This window comes from Aptenodytes forsteri, unplaced genomic scaffold (genome assembly GCF_000699145.1).
Source record: "Aptenodytes forsteri isolate BGI_AS27 unplaced genomic scaffold, ASM69914v1 Scaffold1071, whole genome shotgun sequence".
Taxonomy (NCBI): Eukaryota; Metazoa; Chordata; class Aves; order Sphenisciformes; family Spheniscidae; genus Aptenodytes; species Aptenodytes forsteri.
This window is the reverse complement of record NW_008794645.1, coordinates 32,777-57,789: the sequence shown is the minus strand read 5'-3', so window position 1 is coordinate 57,789 and position 25,013 is coordinate 32,777. Positions and strand designations below refer to the sequence as shown.

Here is a 25,013-nt window from a genome sequence, read left to right as displayed (position 1 = left end):
GCAAGCTCAGAGGATTAAAAACTCGCTCTGCAGAGCTTCAGGCAGCAGTGACTAACTTCATAGGGTCGCTTACAAAGTCTGTCCTGGATACGGTTTTGCTGGTTTTATTTGTCACCCTGAAATGCTCTGTACGTGATCAGCCCACTATGGCCTCAGGAGGAGGCTGTAACAGACAAAGACAAAGTCTGTCCTGGATACGGTTTTGCTGGTTTTATTTGTGAAATGCTCTGTACATGATCAGCCCGCTATGGCCTCAGGAGGAGGCTGTAACGGATGAGCTGGGGACATGTTCTATTTGTCACCCTGAAATGCTCTGTACATGATCAGCCCGCTATGGCCTCAGGAGGAGGCTGTAACGGATGAGTCCTGGGGACATCCCAAGCCCCAAAAGTGAACTGAGATACACTTGGTAGAAATTCAGGCTGGCAATGCAGGTGTTAGCGTGAGAGTTTTTCCTGGGAAGCTGCTATTTGCCTCCTTAAATAAATGAAATTCATTTTGAGCAGGGGGATACCTCTGCATGAAGGATGCTGTGTTCCTGCATTCAGATCTTTGCCTTAAGTATGCTGTCAGAGCAGGGATGTGATCTGAGCCTTCTCTTCTCTCCGTCCTTGCGCGTCCTGCTGGTGCCTGTTCCCTCCCTGCAGATGATTTGCTCTGTGGTGTGTGGGAATGATACCCTGGGGACCTGTAGGTACTAGTGCGACTTCCCTACACAATTCACTTAACCTTCATCTATTACCTCAACAGGAGGATTTTGCATTTCAATTAAATGTCCTTTGGGTAAAACACCACTGGGTGTTTTCAAGTGTGCTGCATTTCAAATGTGTTTATCTAGTCTGGCTGAAGCTTTCCTGAAAAGCTTTCTGTAGCCACAGTTGAAATGGTTTTAGGCCAGAAACATGTGTTGAGGGTTTCTTTTTCTCCCAGCCAGGGGTGGCTTGTGTCACATACATATGCAGAGAGCCGGTGTTTGCCAGCACACACATTTGGGATTGCTGCTTGGTGTTGGCTTTGTGGGACTGTGGCTTGCCCAGCTGTGTTACTAGGGGAGAGCTCTGCACTGTCTTGGGCTTGCTAAGCTGACTTCCAACAAACTTGGTGTTGCTGGGTATTCTTTGGGGTGGCTCTCGCTAAGGGAAGAGAAGGAGTCATTCTGCTTCTTTCAGCAGCTCCTAGCAATGCGGCCCAGCCCAGATTAGCTCATGAAACCACAGCAGAAACATGCTGTTGTGAAGGTGTCCAGTCGGACTGAGCGGTGGTCGCCTTTGCTCTCCACCAGGTGCTGCAAGAGCTCTCTCATCTGCCAGCTCAGGCAGTTCTGGCAGCCTCCAATGGCTAAGCCATGCATGACTGTGGCTCTGCCACACAGTGGTGCTGGGAGGTCCTCTAGCTGGGTGAGTGGAACAAGCAGAGGCATTTTCTTCTTCATTCAGTACAGGTGGTGATCTCTGTTGGCTTTATACAGGTTTTACCCAAACTCTGGCATAATGGCATCCCACACAGATAGCCCTTTGCTCAGACAGCTTTCTTAAGCCTCTGTCCCAAAAGCCCAGATGAGGTGGAGGGGATGGAGGGGATGCGTGAACCCTGCCGACTGCAGCCATTTCCTGGACCAGGGCTGTACAACTTTTATGGGCAAGTGCAAGCACTTCCCATCTCCGAACACTGGGTCCTGATGCTCTGGATTTAGAGTACTGTGAAAAGCTGAAGACATCTGATGTCTTCCACCCCAAAATGTCTAGACCACATCTAGCTGCTACCAGTCTTTCCTTGCAGCCCAAATCTGATATATGGTTGAGACAGTGGTTTCCAGCATGTGCAGCCAGTCCATCCATGGCACCTTGGATACTATTGTCAAAACAAAACACAAGTTTATGGCTCTTACTGCACTTTAACACTTATTTATCCCAGTTTGCTTTGGCATTTGTGCTCATGAGACGTTCATCACAGGGATCTCGCTTGAGCTGAAATGGTTGTGTCCGTTTCCCATGATGGAAGATAAGGACATAAATAGTTTCTCCTGTTTCACCGGGGAGCTGGATCGCAGTGTTTCCTGACACCTTGTAAAATCCCTGCTTCCCATGTGGAGCTTGTGCCAAGCCTTCATCATGTCCCCTGTCCACAGAGCCATGTCCTCCTGCCTGGACATGGGGGATGCTGAGGCAGCAGGATGCATGTGATGAGGCTGCTGAAGCTCTCAGCTGACCAGCGCTGAGTGAAATGCAGTTGTGCTGGCAGTGATGGGGTGAAAGCAGTTCTGCTGCTGTTTAGTGTTATACAGCTAATGCGGACAATTTAATGCTAGAAGCACGCCTAATCTAAAATATCTTAATACCCTAATGGCCTACATCTTCAGAGAGAGGTACCTCATCACTAACTCCAGCACTAGCATGACTAGTAGACTGTGAAAGGTTTTGGGATGCTGAGACCCCAAGAGAACTGATCCATCTCCTTCATGAGCTCTCCTAACGCGCACTGCTGCTTTGCACGTGTTTTGTACCATACAGGTATGGTTTGATGGACATGTGCCTTGGTGCCCTGAAGCATATCTGTGGAAAAGGACAGACCTAGCTCCTGTAGGTTCAAACCTGAGTGGATTTAACTGTCCTGTTCCCCTTTGCTCCTGTCTGTCTGTCCCGGCAGCCTGTTTTGGCAGGAGCTCAGCTTCTGATACTCTGGAGCTGTTGTGCTATTGAGCGCATAGCTGTGTTTGCGTGGGGTCAGGTGGTTGCTACCCTGCTGAGTGTTCTTGGTGAGACGGATCTGACGTGCAGGAAACTAGATGTGTGTACCTATGTAAGAATACATGTTCCCACACATTGTGTTGCCTTGGGGCATGTGTTCATCTTGTGGTGTTCACGAGACAACTGTCGCAAGACTGATGGATAGTTCCTACCTTTTGGGGAGGTGCACGGTAGCTGACAAAGGAAACTTCACTGGACATGCTAACCCTTGGAGCACACTATGCTGATGGGGCTTAGCTCAATACGAGACCCAGGAGATAAGACTAAGGGCACTGTCTGCAGCTCTGTCATTCAGGCCACAGGGGTCAGTCTGTGGCTGCTCCTGGTGGCCTTAAATGCTGAGAGTGCAGTTGACAAGTGATGTCCACCCAGGAGCTGTGGGACTTAACCTGTCTGGGGACAGTCCCCTGGTGATGTTGCCTGCACACCAAGGTCAGTGGCACAACTGAGTGCTGAAGGTAGAAAGCCAGGCTGCAACAAGGTCCATGTCCTAGACTCTGTGGTATGTCGTTGTGCGCTGCTGTTCCTGTGACCTCCCAATTCCTTGCTGCCCCCTTCCCGGTGACTTCTTTGGGGTGGCTGAAAATTAGAATTGAACCCACAGTCCCATCTTGCAAAGGCTGCAGGCAGGAAAGACCTCTGGGCTCTGGACTACTGTCTCCTCTGCCCAAGTGTCTTTGGGAAGAGGCTTCTGTGGTTTTCGCAATGGGAGGACTTTGTTACTCTCTCTGTCTGGACTATGGGGAAAGGGTGTTAGCAGATGCAGGCCCTGCTCCTGGCTGACATGTGCTTGGAGCTGGGAGCCTGGAGCCTCATCCTGGGGAGCAGCAGTGCTGGATGAGCACCTGTGTCTACGCCTCACTGTCACTGTGAGCGGGAGAGCTCAGGATAGCTGTGCTGGAAATGTGTGGCTGGCGCTGGGGTGCCCATGAGCGGCTGCCGGTGGGAGAGTGTTTGCTTGGTGCTCGCACTATGCGGCAGGCTCCAAAGGCTTTCCAGCATGGAAAGAGCTCTTGAGGCTTTCTGGAATGTGATGATCTAGATGCCCCCTTCAGAACATCTCCTTCAGAATAGGATCGCTTACCCTTAGCGCTGGGTGACTGAGCTGTCCTGTCAAATTGTGCCCCTTTAGCAGGCTTTTATACAAACACCAGGCAGGAGGATGTGGCCAAGCCTCCAAAGAGGAACTGCTCTTTATCTGAGCTTGGATCCTGTTCATGTAACTCATCCAGGCAACCACTTTCTGAAGCCATTTTCCTTGCAGTGGTGGGAACGCACCGTTTTGACCACTTTCTTGTTTGCCTTCATGAGAGATTGCTTCTAAGATACTCGAAATCTGCCTGGCTTGGCCCCTTTTCCTGCAGAGCATGGTGCTGGGAACAGAGTTCAACAGCAATCGGCGTGTGCTGAATTGCCCTTTGTCAGCTTTCCTTTCTGTGGCCAGCTGGTAACTGGAGCAGAGCGCCTGCATGGCTGACTGCGGCCAGGCAGCAGTCAGATTTTGGAATACGCTAGCACTGTCCCTCGGCAGCCATGTCAGACAATGCCTAGGGAAGCACTGGCAGCTCTGTCCCTGGAACCCTGAGCTCTTGGATGGGGATTAGTGTGTGGAGGAGGATTCTTCGGCTTTTCCACCACTGCAGAGAGATGCTTCCAGCACTCCAGAGCCACCCCACGGCCGCTATCAGACCCTGGGGTAAACCATTGCAATTTCTTGTCTCTGCTCCTACTTGCAAGTGGGCTGAGTCCCCAGCACAAGCTTGGGGTGTCACTGCTGCATCCTCTTGTGCTGTGCTCCAGCAGCTGCTGTGTTTATTCCCATGGGCAATCCTTGTTCCAGACCAGTTTTTTTCTGGGTAATTTCTGAGGATGTGGAGGTGAGACGGAGACATGATCCCAAGGAGAGAAGCTTTGAGGAAAGCCTAGAAACAGTCTATGGGTGTTTCTGATCTGGGGCAATCTTGATGCATGGCTGGCACTTAGGACGCATCCCAGAAAACAGGACAAGAGGAGCTCAAAGAAACATCTGAACTGCCCAGGAAGCTGCTTGCTCTCCAGCGCTTTGGTGACTGACTTCCTGGCTCATACACTGCGAGACACCTCTCTGTTCACGCTGGAAGTGCAGCACTCAGCAGAGGGTCGCAGGAGCTCCCTCCTAACACCCCTGGCCCCAGGGAGCATAGGGCTCTTCTTGGCTTGTGGCAAGCTCAGGCAGCCTTGTCCCAGTGATTGCTGGAGAGACAGCCTTAAAGCGGTTGTGCTGGAATCTGAGTACAGATCTGTCTAAACATCTCCATCGGGGATTGTTTTTGGCAGATGTGCTTTGGGGTACGTTTCTCCTAACACAGCGGTTTCGGCTGTCTGGAGACCCTTGAGAGCAGCGCATGCTAACCTATTCCCTTCTCCCCATCCCCATGCTCTAAACGTGCCCTCCTTTTTCTGTCTTGTAGCTGTGGGGACGCGGGCAATGATCCTTTTCACCAAGGAGCCGTACTCCCAGGACGCCCTGCACGGCCGCAGCGCCATCCTCCGCTGCGAGGTGGAGAAGCCAGCGGATGTGGAGTTTGAATGGCTGCAGAATGGGCTCCCCGTTCAGGACACAGAGCAGCGCTTCAAGGAAGGCAGCAACCTCCAGTTTGCTGCTGTCGATCGGCACCGGGATGCCGGGGACTTCCAGTGTGTAGCAAGGAACTTGCTCACTGGGGAGGAGGCCCGTACAGCCAATGCATCTTTCAATATCAAGTGTGAGTGTGAGGCGATGGCAGCCAGGCACATGCCGCAGCCTGGTGCTGCCTACCGTGGACAGGGCAAAGCACTCTCTTGAGAGGGCCTGAGACTGGAAACAGCTTTGTCAGGCTGCCTGCTAAAGCATGTGGGGGTGGTGGTCAGAAAGGGATCAGACGTCATGAACTGTGCAAGTAGGATTCCTCTCCAGCTACCATGTCCTTCATGCCCTCTAAGCCGCTTGTATCTTCTGATGTCCCCAAGGCTGTCAGAGATGCTTTCTCCTGCCTCCTTCCCCATTTGTATATATGAAATGGGGATGTTACTGCACCAAGTGTGTCCTGAGCCCTGCAGATCCTTTCAGAGCCCCTCTTATCCCTCAGAGAACAGCTACACAGGGCAAAGTGGGACATTTGCAGGGTGGGTGTCCCTTTACTCCATGCTGGCTTGAGGGCTTATGTGTCTAAGCATGCTTGTGCCCATGCTGCCTGCTCTGGTTATTACTGAATCAGCATCCACCTGGGCTCTGTAGGTTTGGAGAGCTAGCTGTGTTGATATTCTTTGATCCCACAGGGATTGAGACAGGAAGCGTGGTGCTGAAGCAGCCAGCCAGCGTAGCTGAGATCCAGCCCTCCTCCACAGTGGTGCTGCGGTGTCACATCGACGGCCACCCGCGGTAAGGGTTGCCTTCCAAGGAGTGGACTCTGCCAGGGGTCCCCCTGCACCTTCGCTGCGTGCTCTTCCCCTCTCTCTGTCTCTCTTTCCTCTCTCCTGTGAGGATTCAGTAGAGTCTAGGGAAGGCGAAAGGCAGGATTGAGCCTGTGACTGAGCACCGGGGGAGAAGGCAAATGGCTTCCTCAGAGCCGCGTAGCGAGGAGCACAGTAAGGACGGGCTGTCACAGTCCAGTCACTGAGCTGCTTGGTGTGCTGCGGTCACTCTCCGTTGCTTTCCAGTCATGTCCCGTCCACTTGGCTGCATGTCTCATGGCTTCATGTCTGTGTCGGGGCCAGCAGTGGGGATGGAGAGCCAGGGAAATGGGCCATCTCTGGGCTGTCTCCTCTTTACACGTGCTCTCTGGGGAGCCCTGTGGGTGCCCTGCACCCGGTCACCCTCTCGTCCCTGTCTTGCAGCCCCACATGGCAGTGGTTTCGGGATGGTACCCCCCTCCCCGATGGCCGCAGCACCTATTCTGTCAGCAACAAGGAGCGAACGCTGACCCTGCAGAGTGCCAGCCCCGACGACAACGGTCTCTACTACTGCTGTGCCCGCAGTGCTGTTGGCTTCATCTGCAGCCAGAACAACTTCACGCTGAATATCATTGGTGAGTTGTGTCCTGGCTGCTCAGGGCTGGGGGCTCGGCTGTTTTACTGCTCTGCTAACAGCCTCCCCTCTGCTGCAGGGTGGGAGCCAGGCTGCAGGGGAAGTGTCAGGCTGGTGTGACTTTCTCTGTGCGAAGCCTCTGGCCAGAGACAGGCCTGACACACCTGGCCAGGTTTGAATCCTACCCTGTCTACAGGTGTTAATTTGCCTCTGCATCTTTCTGGAGCAGTTCTATGCTGTCATCTCTGGTTCTGGAGCACCAGGGTCCTCCCTCCTTCAACAAGGTTTGGACCCTGGAGGCTGTAGGTGCTGCTGGTTTTGCTAATACCAGTGCCACCATGGTGCCGCGTGGGTGAGACGCCCGGGTGGCCTTTGGAGGCAAGGCCCAGGGAGGGCAGGAGATGTTGACCTTAGAGAGGTACTTGGAATTGGACAAGGGAATTTGCAGTCCAGTGACAGGTTTGATCTGTTTGCTAGGAGCCCAGGGTACTCAGGGCCTTGCTGGAAGCAGAAGGGGCTTTCCCCAGAGCAGCTACTGCATGCAGTCCTGGGCTCTGGCTGCATAATTACAGCTGTGCTGGCATGTCTGCCTCCTTCAGGCCCGCAGTGTGCTCGCAAGGTGCGCCCAGCTCTTTTTTGAGGTTCCCCCAGAGCACTGGTGATGGGACACGACAGGCTGCTCTGCTCTTCTCACCCTCCTGTGGTCTTTGCTGTTGCAGACGAGAGCTTTCCTCAAGCGGTGATCGTCCCACAGGACCTCATCGTGACCAAGAACGAAGAGGCCATGTTTGACTGCCAGTTTGCAGCCGTGCCCCCTCCCACTCAGGAGTGGCTCTTTGAAGACAGCCCCATCACCAACAGATCCAAGTAATAGGGACCCTGGTGATGTGGGCAGGGCTGGGAGGAGAGGGGGCACCGTGTTCCAGAAGCAACAGAGAGAGGCCAAACCCTGGCCCTGCCTGAGGGCAAGCATTCAACATCAGGCTGGCCACTGGGATTGGTTTCTCAGCTTGGCTGGCTTGGTTTTAGCAAGGCCTTGGTACTTGTGCATGGCCTTTATCTGCACAGGACTCAGCAAGCAGTTTGTCCTCAAATGAGTCTGTGGGGCTGTCAGTCCTAGATGCCCACGCATGATGATCCCCAGAGTTGGGGATGTCTCCCAGCCCCAGATGTCTGCGTGTGGTGATTTTGTGGAGCCAGGGACAACTCAAGCCCCAGGCACCCACTTAAGACAATTCCCAGAGTCAGGGACGTGTCCCAGTACCAGATGCCCACAGGTGGTGATCCCCAGACTGAGGGACACCTCCCAGCCCCCAACATCTGCACAGCAATCACTGGGCTCATGGCTGTCTTGCACCTCCAGATACCAGTACATGGTGATCCCCAGAGCCAGAAATGTTTCTGAGCCCCAGACACCTACACATGGGGCAATGCCCAGAGCTGGGGACATCTGCCAGCCCAGGCTGCCCGTGGACGGTGATCCTGGAGCCTGGGATGTCCCTCAGCCAGACTGTGCAAGGCAAGTGGTGCTATCTGGATGCCAGATGGCCAGTGGCCTGGCAGCTCCTGGGCGCCACCTTGTGCCCCCTACCCCCTTTCCTGGCTGTGCCAGCTTTCAGAGCTGGCCCAGTTTGGTGATACATCTTTTGGTGGGAGCCAGCTCTTCTCCGAGAGAGACTTCTATTAGCTCATTTACTCCATGAAGCATGTGTCCCACCATCTCCTTGTTTATGTATGCTGCTCTCCCCGCACTGGGAAGCTTTGACTCAGCACAAAGTCTCCCTCTTGGTTCCATGGGCTCATGTAGGACATCATGGGGCTGTGGCTCTGGCCCGTGTCCTGCAGAGATGCCTACTGAACCCTGCCTCTCCCCACGTGCCCAGGACCACCGTGTTCGCTAACGGCTCCCTGCTGATCACCCAAGTGAGGGCTCGCAGCACCGGCGTCTATAAGTGCGTTGGCCGTGGGCAGAGGGGGAAAGCTCTTGTGCTGAAGGCGACTCTGCGGCTAGCAGGTGAGGTCCTGGGGCTGGTGGCAGGGTGGGCAGTGGGTCCCAGAGTTGCAGTGTCACTCTGGAGGTATGTGATAGTATAGTGATGGGTCAGTACATGGAGAACTGCTTGGTTTATCTGTGAAACGGCTCATCCTTGCTGCCTGGATGAGGGGAGCAAACATAGCTTGTGCGCTCTCTCCCTTGGCTGGTGCCTCCCATGGGGGTGATGGTGCTGGTGGGTTGGCTACGCGTTCCTGCCCTGTTTGAGCCCTGCTGTCTATTGCTCCTCTCAGAGATCGAAGAAATGGCACCCTTCTCCCCGAAGGTGTTGACGGCGAACCAGGGGCACCGCGTGGCCTGCACTGCCCCGCGAGGCATACCCACACCCCAAGTCTGGTGGGAGAGGAACCAGGAGCGAGTTCCCACTGCTGGCAGGGTGTACCAAGAGGCAGAACAGCTTGTTTTCACCAGTATTACCGAGACAGACGCGGGGACCTACACGTGCCATGCTGCCAACAAGGCTGGAGAGAAGAAACAGGAGCTGAGCATCACTGTGGCTAGTAGGCAGCTTTCCAAGAAGGGCTGGGAGCAGAGAAAGGGGCTGGATAGGCGGTTGGGGTGAGCTAGGGCGGGATGGCGCATCACCTCACTGATACAGAGAGGCACATCTCTCATGGTTGGGCTGCAGGGCCCCATGGCTGGCTGCACACTGCCTGTCTGGTCTGCGCTGGTGCTGGCCAAGGGGTGATGAGCGGCCCTGCGTAACCCCTTGCCTCTATGCCCAGCGGTACCCAAGTGGGTGGAGATGCCCAAGGACAGCCAGCTGGAGGAGAGCAAACCAGGATACCTGCACTGCCTCAGCAAGGCCTCCCTGAAACCCACTGTCACCTGGTACCGCAACGGCGTCTCCATCTCTGAGGTGAGGTGATGGGGCAAGCCCCTGCTGCTCATGGGCACTTCTGCCGGGCACCTGCTCAATTCCTTCCTCTGCTGCTGCTGTTTCTCACCTTGCTCCTAAGCCCAGCATCCCTGTGACCCCCACTCTGGCCATGTTCCTGGCACCATCTCCATCCTACTGGTGTACAGGTGCACAACTGGCTGTCTCTAGCCACTTGGCTCGCAGCCAGCCCTGTGCTTTTGGGGCAGTGACAAGAGAGATGTCCCTCAGAGAGATGTCACTGCAGCTTGTTTCAGTTCTCCGTGTGGGTCTCAGCAGGGCTGTGTCTATCTGAGGCATGGTGTGGGTGTGTGGAGCGTCAGGAGTGCTACAAGCAAGGTCTGAGCCCAGGGCTGGTGACAGTGTCATTTCTGCCCTGCTCCCTCCCTCCCTCTGGGCAGGACTCACGGTTTGAGATCTCTGAGAATGGGACACTGCGCATCAACAACGTGGAGGTATATGATGGGACCATGTACAAGTGTGTGAGCAGCACACCAGCAGGCAGCATCGAGGGATACGCACGGGTGCACGTGCTAGGTATGCTGACAAGCACTCTACATCCTCCCCTTGTGGGAGCTCTTGCCTGGCAGGGTGCAGCCATGATACCCGCAGCTCCGGTGCCTCCTGTGGCTGGGGGGGCCTAACGGCACATCTGTCTCTTGCAGAGAAGCTGAAGTTCACCCCGCCACCCCAGCCGCTGCAGTGCATGGAGTTTGATAAGGAGGTTACAGTGTCCTGCTCAGCCACTGGCCGGGAAAAACCCACCATCCAGTGGACTAAAACAGGTAAGGGGGACTTGGATGCAATATGTCTGTTTCTGACCTGAGGCCCCATGAACTTTGCATTGGCCCACCTCCAACATGGGCGAAGCGGCGGTGCTGCGGCTGCCTGGGAAGCCGCCATGTGGCACAGTGCTTCATGCATGACTGCTGCATCCCTCTTCTTGCATCCTGCAGATGGGAGCAGCCTGCCATCCCATGTCAGCCACAATGCCGGCATCTTGTCCTTCCACAAGGTGAGCAGGAGCGACTCGGGGAACTACACGTGCATTGCCTCCAACAGCCCGCAGGGCGAGATCCGTGCCACCGTGCAGCTCGTGGTAGCAGGTGAGGGCTCTATGGCAGGCAGGTGGGTTTCCTGCTGTGCTGATCTTGCAGTGGGTTTGCCTGGGTGGCACCCAAATGACATGCCCCTGCAGAGAGAGGAATGTCTGGCCTGACCCCGAGCTCTGCCCCGTGGCACTTGAGTGTCTGGTTTGTCAGTGCTTTGCATACAGCCTGAGAGGGCATGTGCCACTGTGCCAGTGCTGGCCCTGCTCCCTTGTGGGAGCTCAGCACCATTCCCAGGAGCTGACAGCGTTCATGTTGGCCTCTCTGCCTTCAGTTTACGTCACCTTCAAGCTAGAGCCAGAGCCCACAACAGTGTACCAGGGGCACACAGCCATGTTCCAGTGCCAGGCAGAGGGGGACCCTGTGCCGCACATCCAGTGGAAAGGGAAGGACAAGATTTTGGACCCTGGCAAGCTCCTGCCCAGGTACGCAGCCTCCATTCCAAACTGAAATGTGGCGCAGCATGGCGCTCCCCATGCCTACCCAGCATGCAGGTGCCGATGGTGTGGTCTCGGGTTCCCAGCTTGGGGGGCACACAGTCAGTTGTCTTCGTGTCCCGGGGCCTGGACTCTCCTGGCCCCAGGGTTACCCTTTCTGCCACAGCCTGCCAAGCTGCAGTTGAGCTGCAACCATTTGTTCTTGAGCGTTGCACAGCCTGAGATTCAAGATCATTGCACTGGGGACATTGGGCTGAGGCTGAGGCATCCTGGGGAGATGGGGCTGCAGGTGCCCCAAGCCTGCCTCTGCCCTCTGGTGCTTGCAAAGGGCTCTGTGTGGTTGGCAGGATTCAGATCATGCCCAATGGCTCCCTGGTGATTTACGACGTCACCACCGAGGACTCTGGAAAATACACCTGTATCGCCGGCAACAGCTGCAACATCAAGCACCGCGAGGCCTTCCTATACGTCGTAGGTAAGGGAGGTGCCCAGTGTCGGGACCTGGCCTCCTGGTATCCCCAGCAACTCTAGGCCCTGCTTCTGGCCCCACTGGTGGGGGGGCCTGCATGTCAGGTCATGCCTGCTAGGGAGTCGCAGCAGCATCCCTGTCGGGGATGCACACACGCAGTGTGCTGTGGGCTGTGTCCAGCATTTTGTGGCTGGATGAGGAGGTGGCCACAGCAGCAGGGGGGCTTTTCTCATTCCTCCAGCACATTCCTGAGCAGGATTTTGGAAATCCCTCCGCACCCTCATGGGTTCGGTGCTCTCTGCCCCACAGACAAGCCGTCAGCGGAAGAGGATGAGGGACCTGGCAGCCACACACCCTACAAGATGATCCAGACCATTGGGCTTTCGGTGGGGGCAGCTGTTGCCTACATTATTATCGTGCTGGGGCTGATGTTCTACTGTAAGAAGCGGAGAAAAGCCAAGAGGCTGAAGAAGCACCCAGAGGGCGAGGAGCCCGAAATGGAGTGTTTGAATGGTGAGGCTGGCACCCCTGGGGGTGGGGGCTTCACTGCTGGCCCCTTACCCCTGGGCTGGAGGGGCTGAGGGGCAGGGAGCTCCCAGGGAACAGGGGGCTCCTCCTTACCCTTGGAGTCTCTTGCTTTTGGCTACGGCTGGTGGCAGAGACCTGCTGCCACGTGAGAAACAGGCAAGTTAGTGTGAAACCTGTATCCCAGCCCCATGTCGTGGCCATCTCTGCTGAGTTATGTATCGCTCCTGCTTTCCAGCACCCGTACGTGGCATCACATACACCCTTTGCCAAGGGGAGGGGGGTATCCCTATTGCAATGTAATGAAATAGTGGTACTCTGCCAGCCTGTTCAAATCACAGTTCAGCAGCTCCTGGTGCTGGAGGGAAGACTTTTCACTGAACAGGCCTGAACTCTGCTGTGAACTCACCCTGTTATCTCTGAAACCCATATAAACTTTGAGCATCTACAGCATCCTCCAACAAGGACTTCTGGAGCGTAACAGGTTATCTAAAAACCATCTCTTTGCTTTTCAAGCTTGTCACCTATCAGCTCTGCACTGGAACACACAGCTCTTCTGTATGTCTTACTGTTCCTGCGAGTGCCTCTTCTGGTTGCACTGTTGCCTTTCTGAGATGGGGAGCCCCAGACAGGACTTGGTGCACCCAGCTTTGCAGAGTGACACGGCTGTGCTGTGTCCTGTTCCCAGCTGTGCCACTGTCTTCAGTTCCCTGTCCAGAGAGCTTGCTCTGGAGAGAGAGCAGGCAGCTCAGGGTTGCTTTCCCCAGGCCTCATGTTGTATCTCTGGCTGCGCCTCCCAGTGCTCAGTGTCACTCTGCAGCTGGCCACAGCTGGCCTGTACCTTCCCTGCTAGCTAAGTTGGCGGCTTTGGCAAACAGCTGCCAGCAGCGCCCCTTCCATGTTGGCAGCATGTTGTACTACACTGGTTCCTACCTTCTGTGTGTCCATTGGAGGATGTTCTCTCCTGTCCTGTGGCAGCTGATCTGCTTTTTAACAGCTGTTTCCATGAGACCCTGCAAAATCCCTGCAAATAGACTAAACTAGGTCCCCACTGTGCATAAGCTACATGACTCCTTCAGTGAACCCAAGAGATCTCTGGGGCATCATTTTAATTTCCAAAAGCTGTTTCAGCTCTTTCTCCTGACATCATGATTGTCCTTGCATCACTGATACCAGCAAGGACTTGTAAGTGATGGGGTGCAGTTGAGTTTGCTGCCCTTATAATTCCGTGGATCTCCCCACACACCACTGTAAACACAGACATCGTGCTTCCCTCCCACCCGGTTCTCCAGCTTATAGCCATGTCCTGATAGTGTGGGGGTTGCTGTGAGGTCCTGGCAAGACATCACCGCTGGGTTTGTCTCCTGTTTTTCCTCTTGTATTGGTACTTTGAACAGAGCCAAACCTCCAGAAGAGAAGTCTGGCTGTGGGGAACCTCCTAGGAGCAGGGATGCAGGAGCATCTCTGCAGCTTTGTCCTCTGCTGCTGTCACCGCTGTGAGCTCTTCCTGTGGACAAGTCGCAGGCAGCTCACCTGTGCCAACAGGATCTGGCCAGCAACCTCTTCCTGGGAAAGGATTTGTTTTAATCTTTCTTGAGGTGGTCTCAGATTTTTATTTTGGCCTATCTTTATTATATTTTTCTTTTTATTCTGCCAGAGTTTGCCTCTTCTTATCCCCTTCATTTGGAACCAGTTTAGCTGTCAGAGAGATGCATCCTCACTGCTACAAGCAGACCCAGCTGCCCAGATGACTACACTCCTTTTTGGTACTTCCATAGCCTCTGTGGAGAAGTGGTTTGTGTTTGCTGTCAGCTCCAGTGGAGTCGCCCCCTTCACCATGGTCTTCAAAGATTTGGCTCTTTTTCTCCTTTTGACGTGGTCCCTCTTTAGCTGGGTGACATGAAGTATCTCAGCACCTACAAGTACTCCCTGGCTGGCCACCAGCTGACTTTTCCAATGCCCTCAGGATCCAGACAGATTTGACCTTCCTGTGGATTTGCAGTGGATCTTTCCTATGGATTTCCTATGGATCAATGCACTCCTAACAAGTCAGTCATCTTCCAAGGTCACGTCCTTGGTGTGCCACATCCTCTGTAACAAGGATGCTTGCTTCTCAGTGTCCCTCTGTCTGACTGTGCTGCTTTTTTTGGGTGAACACAGACATAGCATTTGGGGAGGTTAATGGCTGTGGGGACCGAGGGAAGCATTTGATTTCTGTGTTGGTGTGTGCTAATTTCTCCGGGGCAGCACATGAGCTGGATGCTCAGGTGTTACGGGCAGGTGGGCAAAGCAGGCAGCTCCTCTACACTTTGTTCCCCTCTGGACTGTTGGATACATAAATTAACCTTCCCATTCATTTTTGCGGTCCCTGTGTTATTTACTGTCTTGTCAAAGCTCTGTGAAACATGGGGATGTCTGTTCTCAAAAGTGTCTGTTGTTGCTGCCTGCTGCTGCTGTCTCTCAGTGGCAGCGTACTCACTCTGCAGCTTCGGTATTTTCTTGGCACAGTTGCAGCGGTCATCTTGTATTATCCTCTTCGCTTGAAGCTTGTAGTCTTGAGACACTGTCAGTCATGAGTGCAGACAGCACAGGGTCAAACAGTCCTGCTAATAATTAGCATAAAAACAAGGAGGGTGTAAGTAGCATCAAGCTTTGATTTATAGGGTAGATGGTGTTTTTTCGCTATGGTCTTCTGCAAATAGCAAGGACAGCTGTCAGTAGTGATGGCTCTTAAGTCAACATATCTCAGTCTTCACAGCTCCAGGCCTACCTGTGACAAAGCCACGGTCCCTGTCGTCATGGCCAGACCTGCTCAGGATGTGCTGGTGGGCTGGTACCTCTCTTGTACGCATGCATTGTAAGCATGCGTGTACGCATGCTGTTGTACAATACCCCTTGATGGAAATTATGGGCAGCAGGATTCCTGCTGGAGTTACCTCATGTTGGGTCAAGTCTTAATTTTGTGATTAAATCCTTTTGCATGGCCAGGTGTTTCCTTAATGCTTGCTCCTGGACTAGCTGAAATGGAGTGTGCACAGTAATGCAGGGTGATGCTGCACATGTGTCAGCCGCCTTAGCTCAGTGCCATGCCCTGCTTTACATTCAAACTCCTGCCTTCAGCTTATGGAAAGTACCACTTCCTAGTGCCCAGTCTGATCCAAGCAGTAAATGTATTCAAAATCAAGGTTTGCTGTCTATAGAGCTATCTATACAGTCTTTCCCCTACAAGCTGCCTGTAAAATGCAGGGTTCTCTACTTTCTTAAGGTAATAATGTTTTGTCCTGTTCACTGACTTCTGTTTGTGCCAGGGAAATTTCTAGTGGAGTTCCTGAGCAGAAAACTTGCTGGGGTTGATTGTGAGGGCAGTGCTTCCTAGCACTGCTTTAATCCAGGCAGTAAAGGAAACTCCAGGCTGATTTGGTCTGACAGGTTCAAGATTACCAAGGACATGAGCATTGCTGGGAAGTGAGCAGGAGCAGGGGCGTCAGGCTGCAGCAGCCGATGCCAGATAGACTTGAGAGTCTCTTGGGCATCAAGAGACTGTGGTTATAGTGAGCAGGGTCCTCTCTGCTTTATCTCTGCCTCACACATCCAATCTCCTGCTGCTGTTCTGCGGAGTTTTGTCAATGGTAGTTTGGATGTAGCCACTCCTTTGGGATGACTGAGTGGCATGGGATGGACAAGGCCAGATGGGGCTGGTTGGCTCTAGTACCAAAGCCATTGCTCAGCATCTGATTTCAAGGGTGGCTGCAGGGCTGCCAGAGATGGGGCCGGACGTGAGCCCAGAGGGAACAACTGTGGAGGCCACTCTGTTCCCTGGAGCTAGACATCAAGCTGGGGTGCTTGGAGTCAGTTGTGGGTGCTTGGAGTGTCAGCCTCAGAAGGGGCTGATCCCCAGCGTGACATTCTCTGCACAGCCTGGCAGGATGGTGAAGCCATTTCTGCTTCCCTTGCAGGTGGTGCTTTGCTGCAGAATGGGCAGATGACAGCAGAGATCCAGGAAGAAGTGGCCTTGACCAACCTGGGCAGCAGCTCTGGGGCCAGCAAGCGGCACAGTGCTGCTGACAAGATGCACTTTCCGCGTTCAAACCTGCAGACAATCACAACTTTGGGTATGCTGGGCCACCCTGGCCCTGACCCCGCTCCAGCAGGAAACCTGTGGCTGAAACCCCAGCATGTCCTAGCCAGAAAACTGGATGTGCTGGGGTACAGAGGGCCCTGCAGCCACTGGGCTGTCAAATACATATGTTGTCCTAATGTATGCTGTCTTCCCACGTGCTGCTCTACACTTCCAGGCAGGGGGGAGTTCGGTGAAGTGTTCCTGGCCAAGGCAAAAGGTGCAGAGGATGGCGAGGGTGAAGCACTGGTCCTGGTGAAGAGCCTGCAGACGAGGGATGAGCAGCTGCAGCTGGACTTCCGGCGAGAGGCAGAGATGTTTGGCAAGCTGAACCACTCCAACGTGGTGCGGCTGCTGGGGCTATGTCGCGAGGCAGAGCCACACTACATGGTCCTGGAGTATGTGGACTTGGTAAGGGCCCTGCCAGCAGTGCCTGCAATGAAGAGGAGGAGGGGTGGACAATGGGCATGGGGCCTGGAAGTGTGACATGGTCCAGGCTGGCAGCACAGGGCAAGCAAGGTGTAGGGAGACCAGGCTGAGCTTACCACTGTTCCCAATGTGTGGAGGAGTCTCAAGGGGAATGGGGGTCTCCTGCAAGACCTGGAGGTGACTTCGTCCTCTTCCACATCCTCCTGATTTCTGGTTTATGTCCAGGACTCAGCTGAATAAATTAAGCTGTGGGATGCCATGCTGCAGAATGGCTGTGAATGCTAAGGGCTACTATGGGGAGCCTGGAGTTCATGGGAGAGAAATCAATATGGGGCATGAAAAAACTCCCGGAAACATCAGGCCTGCTTGCCCTCATCTTAGACAGTTGAGGCCCAGAAGTGAGATACTGGCTTGCCCTACAGGGCAGGGACCAGGAGGACAGGCAGGGGGACTATGGCCCAGGAGATGTGGATCCGTGGGGCTCCCAGTGGGCCTGCCACATCTGGGCACTGCAGGGACTGATGCAGCTGGCAGCGTGGAGAGGTGCTGCCTCTGAGTTGCTGTCTGTCTCCCAGGGGGACCTGAAGCAGTTCCTGAGGATCTCGAAGAGCAAAGATGAGTCTCTGAAGCCGCAGCCCCTCACTACCAAACATAAGGTGATAGTGCAGCTTTGGAAGTGCTGTGGGGCTGGGGACCCTGAGAAGGGCAGCCAGTGCTGACATCTCTCTGGGGTCAGGTGTCTCTCTGCACACAGGTGGCCCTGGGCATGGAGCATCTCTCCAACAGCAGGTTCGTGCACCGGGACTTGGCAGCCAGGAACTGCCTGGTCAGTGCCCAGCGGCAGGTCAAGGTCTCATCCCTGAGCCTCAGCAAGGACGTGTACAACAGGTCAGCTGGGAACCTGGCAGGGGAATGGGAGGGGATGGGATGGCACCAGTCTCATTGCCTGCCTGTCCTGCCTGCAGCGAGTACTACCACTTCCGCCAGGCCTGGATCCCGCTGCGCTGGATGCCACCTGAAGCTGTGCTGGAGGACGAGTTCTCCACTAAGTCAGATGTGTGGTCCTTTGGGGTGCTCATGTGGGAGGTCTTCATGTATGGGGAGATGCCCTACACCCCACTGGCAGACGATGAGGTCCTAGCAGGTATGTGGAGTACCTTGTGCTGTCCCTGGCATTGTAGCCTACTTCCTTTTCTTGTGGTAGAGGGGGCCAGCTGGGGTGTGTGATGTCCCCTCTCTTGATACGGTGCCGGTATGGCTGGGGAGGCTGTTGCAGCCCTTGTGGAGAGATGCTGCCCTCCTTGCACCCCGTGGAGAGGAATCACACCTCTTCCCAACGGCCCTTTGGACTTTGCTTTCATGCCAGGTCTGCAGTCAGGAAAAACGAAGCTCCCGCACCCCGAGGGCTGCCCTTCCCGCCTTGCCAAGCTGATGCAGCGCTGCTGGGCCCCCAGCCCCAAGGATCGACCCTCCTTCAGTGAGCTCGCCACCGTCCTCGGGGACAGCCCAGCTGACAGCAAAGCCTGAGCATCCCGGCCCTTGCTGGGGAAGGACGCAGCGGGGTGGACAGGGGTCTGTAGGTGCCTGGGGAGCCCCTGGCACTCCTGCGGCCCCTTGCTGAGCCCAACCCCAATGCGCCAGCGAGCAGCTCGGCACCAGCAGCTGCTGGACTCAAAGCACAAGCCAGTGTACCCCAGTCCCCCCACCCGTCTCCTCCACGGTTCCTAAAAGACAGTCCTTGCTGCCTCTTGCTCTCTGCCTGCCCAGCCCGGTGCCCTTGGGCTGCTGGTGTGGATGGAGTGCAGCTCCCCCTCACCCGGCGAGAGCTGGGCTCCAGCACCAGGCTCTCCGTCCCCGCTCGCCATGTGCATATCTGCCGGCCTGGCCCGGCCTCTCTCTCTCCATCCCTCTGTGCTAGGCATGCCTGCCTCCCCCACGCCCCACAGGTACAGGCCAGCCAGCAGGAACACAAAGTGCCTGGCATATGAAGGAGCTCACTACCTTTCCCAACTACCCTGTGCCTTTTTTTGTACAAGGACTCTGGGCAGCGCCCCCCTCTCCCTCTTCCTCTTCCAGAGTGCTGACTCGTCCCTACCATAGTATTTCTGTTACTGGAATGCAGCCTAGAGTGGGTTAGTTTGTTTGCTTGAGCGGAGGGTACCGCAGCCAAGAAGGGTTGGGTTTTGTTGGGTTTTTATGTGCTGCTCTCAATAAAGAAGGCTTTTTTTTTTTGTTTTTTTTGGTCTTTGTAAGACACTGCTGTCAGATGGCTGTTTGACTGTTTTCCTCCACATGGTTCCTGGGAAGGGTTGGGGGCCGATTCCTCAGGCATCTGTCTCCTGTGTTTTAACCCTTTTGCCCCCTTCCCAGCTGGATCTGAGATGCTGTTCCCAGCCTGAGGGAGCCCTTTGCCTCAGTGCTTATTGCCTCTCTGGGCAGTCATGGGTTGCTCTCCAAGAGGGATGTGTCTCAAGAGAAAATGTCCTTCTCAGACTCCCTGCCCGCAAGTGCTTATGGACATGTTGACAGGCTCCCCCCCTCAGTTCAGGTAGCCAAGCTTTTGTAGCAACTTTTCTCCTTTGTATTTGGGTTTGTGCACCCATCTCTGTGGCCTGAGGCAGCTTTGCAGTTAGCACTGGTTGTGTTTTCTCATGGGAGGTTTCAGCTGCTTCTTACAGGACTGAGGAGCTAGCAGGGCCAGGCCTGGATTGGGGATACTGGGGGGACTCTTGCTGTCACATGTGGACTGCAGCCCTCTCCGCCGTGCCAATGGCCCTGAGCAATGACAGGGTACTGGCAGTCTCTTCTTGGGGAAGGAGGGGTGGGCAGATGATACACAAGAAGCCCCAGTCCCCACAGCATGAACATGAGCCAAGCCAGCGCGAGGTAGGCCTTTTCTCTTGGAGCCAGAGTGGGACCCTGGGTTTGGCCAAGCTGCAGACTAGCAGTTTCACTTGCTGCACAGCTCTGGGTTAGGGGGTTATAGAGAAAGATCTGAGCTCTTCCAGGAGGCCTACTGGGGCTGGACTTGAGGCGATTGGCACAAGCTGCACAAGGGAAATTCATATTGGATATTAGGAAAAATGCTTCCCCCCCCAAGGGTGGTAAAGGTCTGAGACAGTCCCAGAGAAGCTGTGGGATCTCCGTCATTGGAGATACTCAACCCTGGACCAGATAAGCCCTGAACAACCCAATCTAGTTGGGTCTGCTTTAAGCAGGGATGGACCAGAAATGTCCAGGATCCCCTTCCCACCTCTGCTACCCAGAGAGGCTATGGAGATGCTGGAGGGTGAAGAGGGCTCATTTCCTGGAATGTGCTAGGTGGCTCTGAGCTCAGATTTGGTCCAGGGCTTGTGAACGGCATCAGCTGGGCCTGTCTGGGTGCAAGCAGGTTTGCTGGCTATAGAGCAGAGTTATCAAGTGTTTGTCTGTTTCCCAACGCTTGTGATGTGTCTTGCAGCTAGGAGCTGTGGAGTCTTCCCAAGCCAAGGCCTCTTGGTGAGCTAAGATGTGGCTGTGGCTGGCTGTTGAGCCCCTCTCTCCTCCCTAGACCTGGTGCTCCTTCACATAGTGGGCTTGGCAGCAGGTTATCGCCACCCTGAACCCTTGCTGTCTCCATGACCCTTCTCCAGATGGCCTGGCCATAGCCTGGGGCTGGTGGCATTGTGCACACTGGGAGGCACTGTTATGGGCAGAGGTCTCAGGATGTGCCTTCTCTCCCCCTTGCAGCTCCATGTCTCTCGTCACTCTTCCCAGTCCTTCCCAGTGTGTACACAACCCTTTTGAAGTGTGCAAGTGCTGAAGCACTGCTGCATGCATGCTCTCCAACTTGCAAGTGACCTCTCACTTGCATTTGCTGTTGTTTGATGTCCTTTTGTTCCATCTCTCCCATCTATCCCATTCTTGTGGACTTTTCTGCCTGCTGCCCTACGTCTCGGGCAGGACAGCTGTGCACTGTGGGCTGATTCCTGCAGCCAAGTAACTAATGAATGTGTCTTGTCTTGCCTGTGCATCCCTGTGGTATTCTTTACTTCTAGAGCACATCTTGCCCTAGAAATACTCCCAGCTGGTTCTACAACTGCTTCCTTGGGCACTTGTGGATAGACCATGTCAGAGCCTGTCACTTGATCCTTCTAGCTGGACTAGCGTTCCTATGCTGCGGTATCTCATCTCATCTCATCTCTCAGCAGGGGTTACCTACTCCATCCTGGTCATTGGTGCTCTTCCTTTGAGGCTGTCTGGGAGGTGAGGGGCAGGTAAGGGCAGTTGTACAGCATCAGCCAACAGACAGGCCAGCAAGTGACCCACCTGCATATTGGACACAATGAATGATCCCTTGTCCTCCCACCTTGCTGCCCCATGTTGGTCATGACAGGCAGAGTAGCAGGACTACTGCTGTGCTTGCTCAAAATGCTCCTGGGTGGGCTGGAGGTGGAGCCAGGCATCATCACTTGTGGTGGCCTAGCCAAGCAGCATCTCTGTGATGCCACGGCTAGAGAATAGAGATGCCAAGGACTTCTGGCGTGACATCCTTGCTCTGCTAGCTTCATGCATGCAGGTACCTCTGTGTACTGGGAGGGAATGACATGGCTGCAGTGGGCTGGTTCTGTGAGCAGTGTCAGGATGGGGTGCTCAGCTTTATCCCAACACATCCTGGGGACTTGAGTGCCTGTTTACCATGCAGTCAAGACCTGGTGACTACAGGGAAGCACTCAAATGGAAAGGCACCAAAGCTAGGACAAACTCCAGACCCAAAGGGTGCAGAAAGACGGGGGTTGGGATTGTGTATTTTTGGGAGTGATGTCATGAAAAAGTTCTGTATCCTTGGGGACGGGACAGATGTTGGCCAAACTAACTGGAAACAGCGAGCTGAGCAAATACGGTCCTAGCTAAAATGCAGTGGAGGAGAGCAGGAAATCAGAGCCCCTGCAGGAGAATGAGAGGACTTGGGCAGTTGACAGAGGTGTGATCCAATTGCCTCAGCCCAAATTGAAGGAACATCTTAAAAAAAAAAAAAAACTTGGGAAAGGAAGACAACCTGTGGTATCCAGGGCCAGAATGAACAGCATGGCACAATCAGAGCAAAGGTCCACCTAGGGGCCGCCAGCTGTGGCCAAAATTGAACATTTACTGAACAGTGTAAGAGGATAGCAAGCAGGTATGCACTGTCCCAGCTAACAACTCCCTAAAGCATAAGAACCTCTAAACCAGGCATTTCCAGCAGTCCTTGATGTTTTTTCTTGCCAGAAAGTTATCCAAGTTCCCTTTACAACTATGTATACTTTGAGCACCCCGGGGCAATGAGTGCACAGATCCGCTATGCAGCTTGAAGAAGCGCTTTTTGGTTTGCTCTGATTTCATCTGCCGCCCCGTGGCTCTTATGCAGCTGTCAGGCACCTGTGGGGGAACTAATAAGCCTTCATTGTCCTAAGCAGCCTCACCTGGACCTCCCAGTCTCTTGAGCTGCATTTAAGCTGAAGCCTGGGCCTTCAGTTTTGTTTTGAGCAATCTTGTTGCTGGTTTGGCCTTGCCTCTAACCCTGTCTTCTAGGCATATATTGTAGCCTTATTATCCAGTCGTGATTTTGGCCCTACCTCCTGACCAGGTGGATGCTGGACTTGGTTCATTGCTTGCTCTGTGGATGGACCCTGTTACCAACACCTGTGTCTGCTCTGCTCAGGCACCATGGGACTATACCTGTTAGTGAGGACATGGAGTCACCCTTAGATACTGGCTAGTAACCCCTCATGGAGCAGCCCCACTTACGCTGTTCCCCGATATCATGTATGAAGGGCAGAAGCACCCCTCTACTGACCAAAAAAAGCACATTAAGAAAGGCCCTGACCTAATTTTACATGTGCAGCAGTACCTCCAATCTGGTTGTTACTGCTCATAGAAGAGATCTGGCTGTTAAAAAAGGAGCATCTACCTGTACTCAGCAGCAGTCAAAAAAGCAGCTGAAGTTATCAATGGTAAGAAGATCAGTAACAGGAGGGAAACTGTCACAACCCCAGTGTTGAGTGCAGAGGGTGTTTAATAGTTCCCTGGTTGAAATATGGATGAAGAGCTGGAAAAGGATGAGAAAGGGCTTGTTGCAATGGCCTAGAGGAGGGATGCAAAGGGGATATGGAGGGCTGGGGCGATGCTGGGGGCAGCTGGCAGCAGGGCCCATGCTACAGTGGAGTTGGCACAGGCAGCAACTTGTCTGGAGGGATCCTTGGGGGTAATCGGGTAAGAGGCTTTTATGGCATGGTGCCAAGTGTTGTGCCCACAGCTGTGGGAAAGCAGAAGAGGGTTAGAAATTGAATTTTATGACTGGGGGGGTTGTAAATGAGAACAGCCCTGAAGATAAATGGGACTGTCAAGTGGCCAAAAACCTGGTTTAAGCTGCCACTGGGTGCTGGTTTGGTTAGGGAGGTCTAGTGTGACTGGAAACTTGTGTCCTGTGGGTGATGGTAGCCTGGGGACAGGGCTTGGCTCTACAGTGTGCGTCTGACTGCCTTGGTGAGAGATTAGCATCCCAGGAAGCTCAGAGGCAGGCTGATGCTCTGGTCCATTCAGAGCACAGGTGGGACAAGCGTCTCAGAAAGCATCCCCAAGATGAGGCTAGGGAGGGAAAGGATGAGCCAGCTGTCACCTCTTGCCTGTGCAGACTCTCCTGCAGCCTGGAGAGCGAAAGGCCTCTGCATGGCCCTGCCATCAAAAGGCCCAGGGGGAGGGGGAAGGAGGGAGCGTGTAGCAGCCCCATGGGCAAGAGGAACCCCAATCCTGGTACCTGCAGTGGTTGCACACTTGTGCTGAGCAGGCAGACTGGCCTGGTTCTGGCTGTCAGATCTACGTGCCAGTTGCTCTCAGCCTAACTGGTGCCTCCAGCCATGCAGAGGGTCTCGCTGACCCTTCCTCAGCCTGGCATGACATGGCGAGGCCTCCATCTCACCTGTGCCAGGTGTAGTTTGCGTTCAGCTCGAAGGGAGGGTGGCCAGGGCATGTGATGGGAGGCATGTGAGTCCCAGCAGCCCTGCTGGGAGCTATAAATGGCATGTGTGCTCACTGGAGGAGCATGGCTGGCGGGGAGGAGGGGGAGGTGGCGGCGGCGGCGAGGGGGGTGTTTTGTTTTGCAGTTACTCCCTTGCTCTGTAGGAGGTTGGCCCTAGAAAGTGGGAGACAGCTGTGAAGGCTGGTGGCAAGCATGCATGTCCTCTGAGTGATGAGGCAGATATGGAAAGGGCTTGTGCAAGCTGTAGAACCCTCAGTGGGGTGCCCAGGAGGCAAAATGAGTCTGTGGCAGGGCTGGTGCTGGCAGAGGTGAGGTCTTGCCCTGAGTTGCTGTTCCTGTTTGTAGGACAGGGTGTGGGAGAGCCCTTTTCTTAGCCAAGGATGTGGCTCTGTCTGTCCTGAATGCTTCGAGCTCTGGGGCTGTGTGGTCCCTCCTGCACCCTTGCTGACCAACATGCAGCCTGCCTTGCACCCAGTTGTTCTGCCTGCGTGGGCTGTCGCTCTCCTGTGGAGGTCCTGCCTCATACCTGAGCAGAGGGCATGGCCTGTGCCACCTGCTAGGAACCCTCTGAGCTGCACTGTCAGGGTGGACATGGGCCCCTGTCTGTGTGCTGGGGCCAGGCCACCCATCTCCCCGGGGGACAGGCGTACAGGCAGACTGTCCTACCCACGGATGGCTGTGGTACGGGACCCCGTTCTCTCCTCCTGTGGACTCAAAGGTAGCTGTGCCCATCCTGTTAAATTGAGACCCTTTTTCTTCTGACCAGCGGTCAACTTGTGCCTGAGCAATGTGTGTTTTGCTCTTATCTGCCCAGTCCTGTGCCCTGCACACTCTTGAGCACCCATGTGACCCCCAGACCCTCTCAGTGCCTCTGCAGCCCCTCCTCCCGACCCTGCAGACCCTGCAGCCACCGGAGACAAGTGGGCAGCACGTTGTCTCCTGCAGGGCGTTGGAACAGTGAGGGTGGAAGGGTTGCCCGGAGCAACAGCTGGTGGCATCACTAAGAGGCAGGCAGGGTGGTGGTGATGCTGCGGAGCTCCTCCTGACCGCGTCTTGAGGACGGCGAGACAGGGGCAGGCAGGGAGTCTCAGCCACGTGGTGTATCCCCGACGAGGACACGAGCGCCTGGAGCTGGCAGCAGGAACGGGGGAGCGAGGGCTGGAAGAGCGGGTGCCTCAGCCCAGTCTCCTCCGCCCTGCCGCAGGACG

General features: G+C 54.7%; 1 protein-coding gene across 1 annotated transcript; it reads left to right on the top strand.

The window, feature by feature from the left end:
• The first annotated feature begins 2,342 nt into the window (after positions 1-2,342).
• On the top strand, positions 2,343-19,040 carry PTK7 (protein tyrosine kinase 7 (inactive)). The gene is made up of 20 exons (XM_019470549.1): positions 2,343-2,365; positions 5,115-5,491; positions 6,045-6,147; positions 6,603-6,793; positions 7,512-7,659; positions 8,676-8,806; positions 9,079-9,345; positions 9,571-9,704; positions 10,124-10,259; positions 10,388-10,507; positions 10,679-10,828; positions 11,106-11,256; positions 11,616-11,743; positions 12,047-12,250; positions 16,219-16,374; positions 16,558-16,790; positions 17,384-17,464; positions 17,545-17,696; positions 17,774-17,952; positions 18,175-19,040. Exons 1-20 carry the CDS (start codon positions 2,343-2,345, stop codon positions 18,333-18,335), a joined length of 3,225 nt encoding a protein of 1,074 aa, XP_019326094.1. The 3' UTR covers positions 18,336-19,040.
• The last annotated feature ends 5,973 nt before the right edge of the window (positions 19,041-25,013 follow it).

Bases quoted from the DNA above. Each gene is read 5' to 3' on its own strand.
- PTK7 (XM_019470549.1), top strand. From the start codon at position 2,343: ATGGCCTACATCTTCAGAGAGAG. The intron at 7,660-8,675 runs GTAATAGGGACC...CCACGTGCCCAG, and splicing joins CCCATCACCAACAGATCCAA to GACCACCGTGTTCGCTAACG. The intron at 8,807-9,078 runs GTGAGGTCCTGG...TGCTCCTCTCAG, and splicing joins GGCGACTCTGCGGCTAGCAG to AGATCGAAGAAATGGCACCC.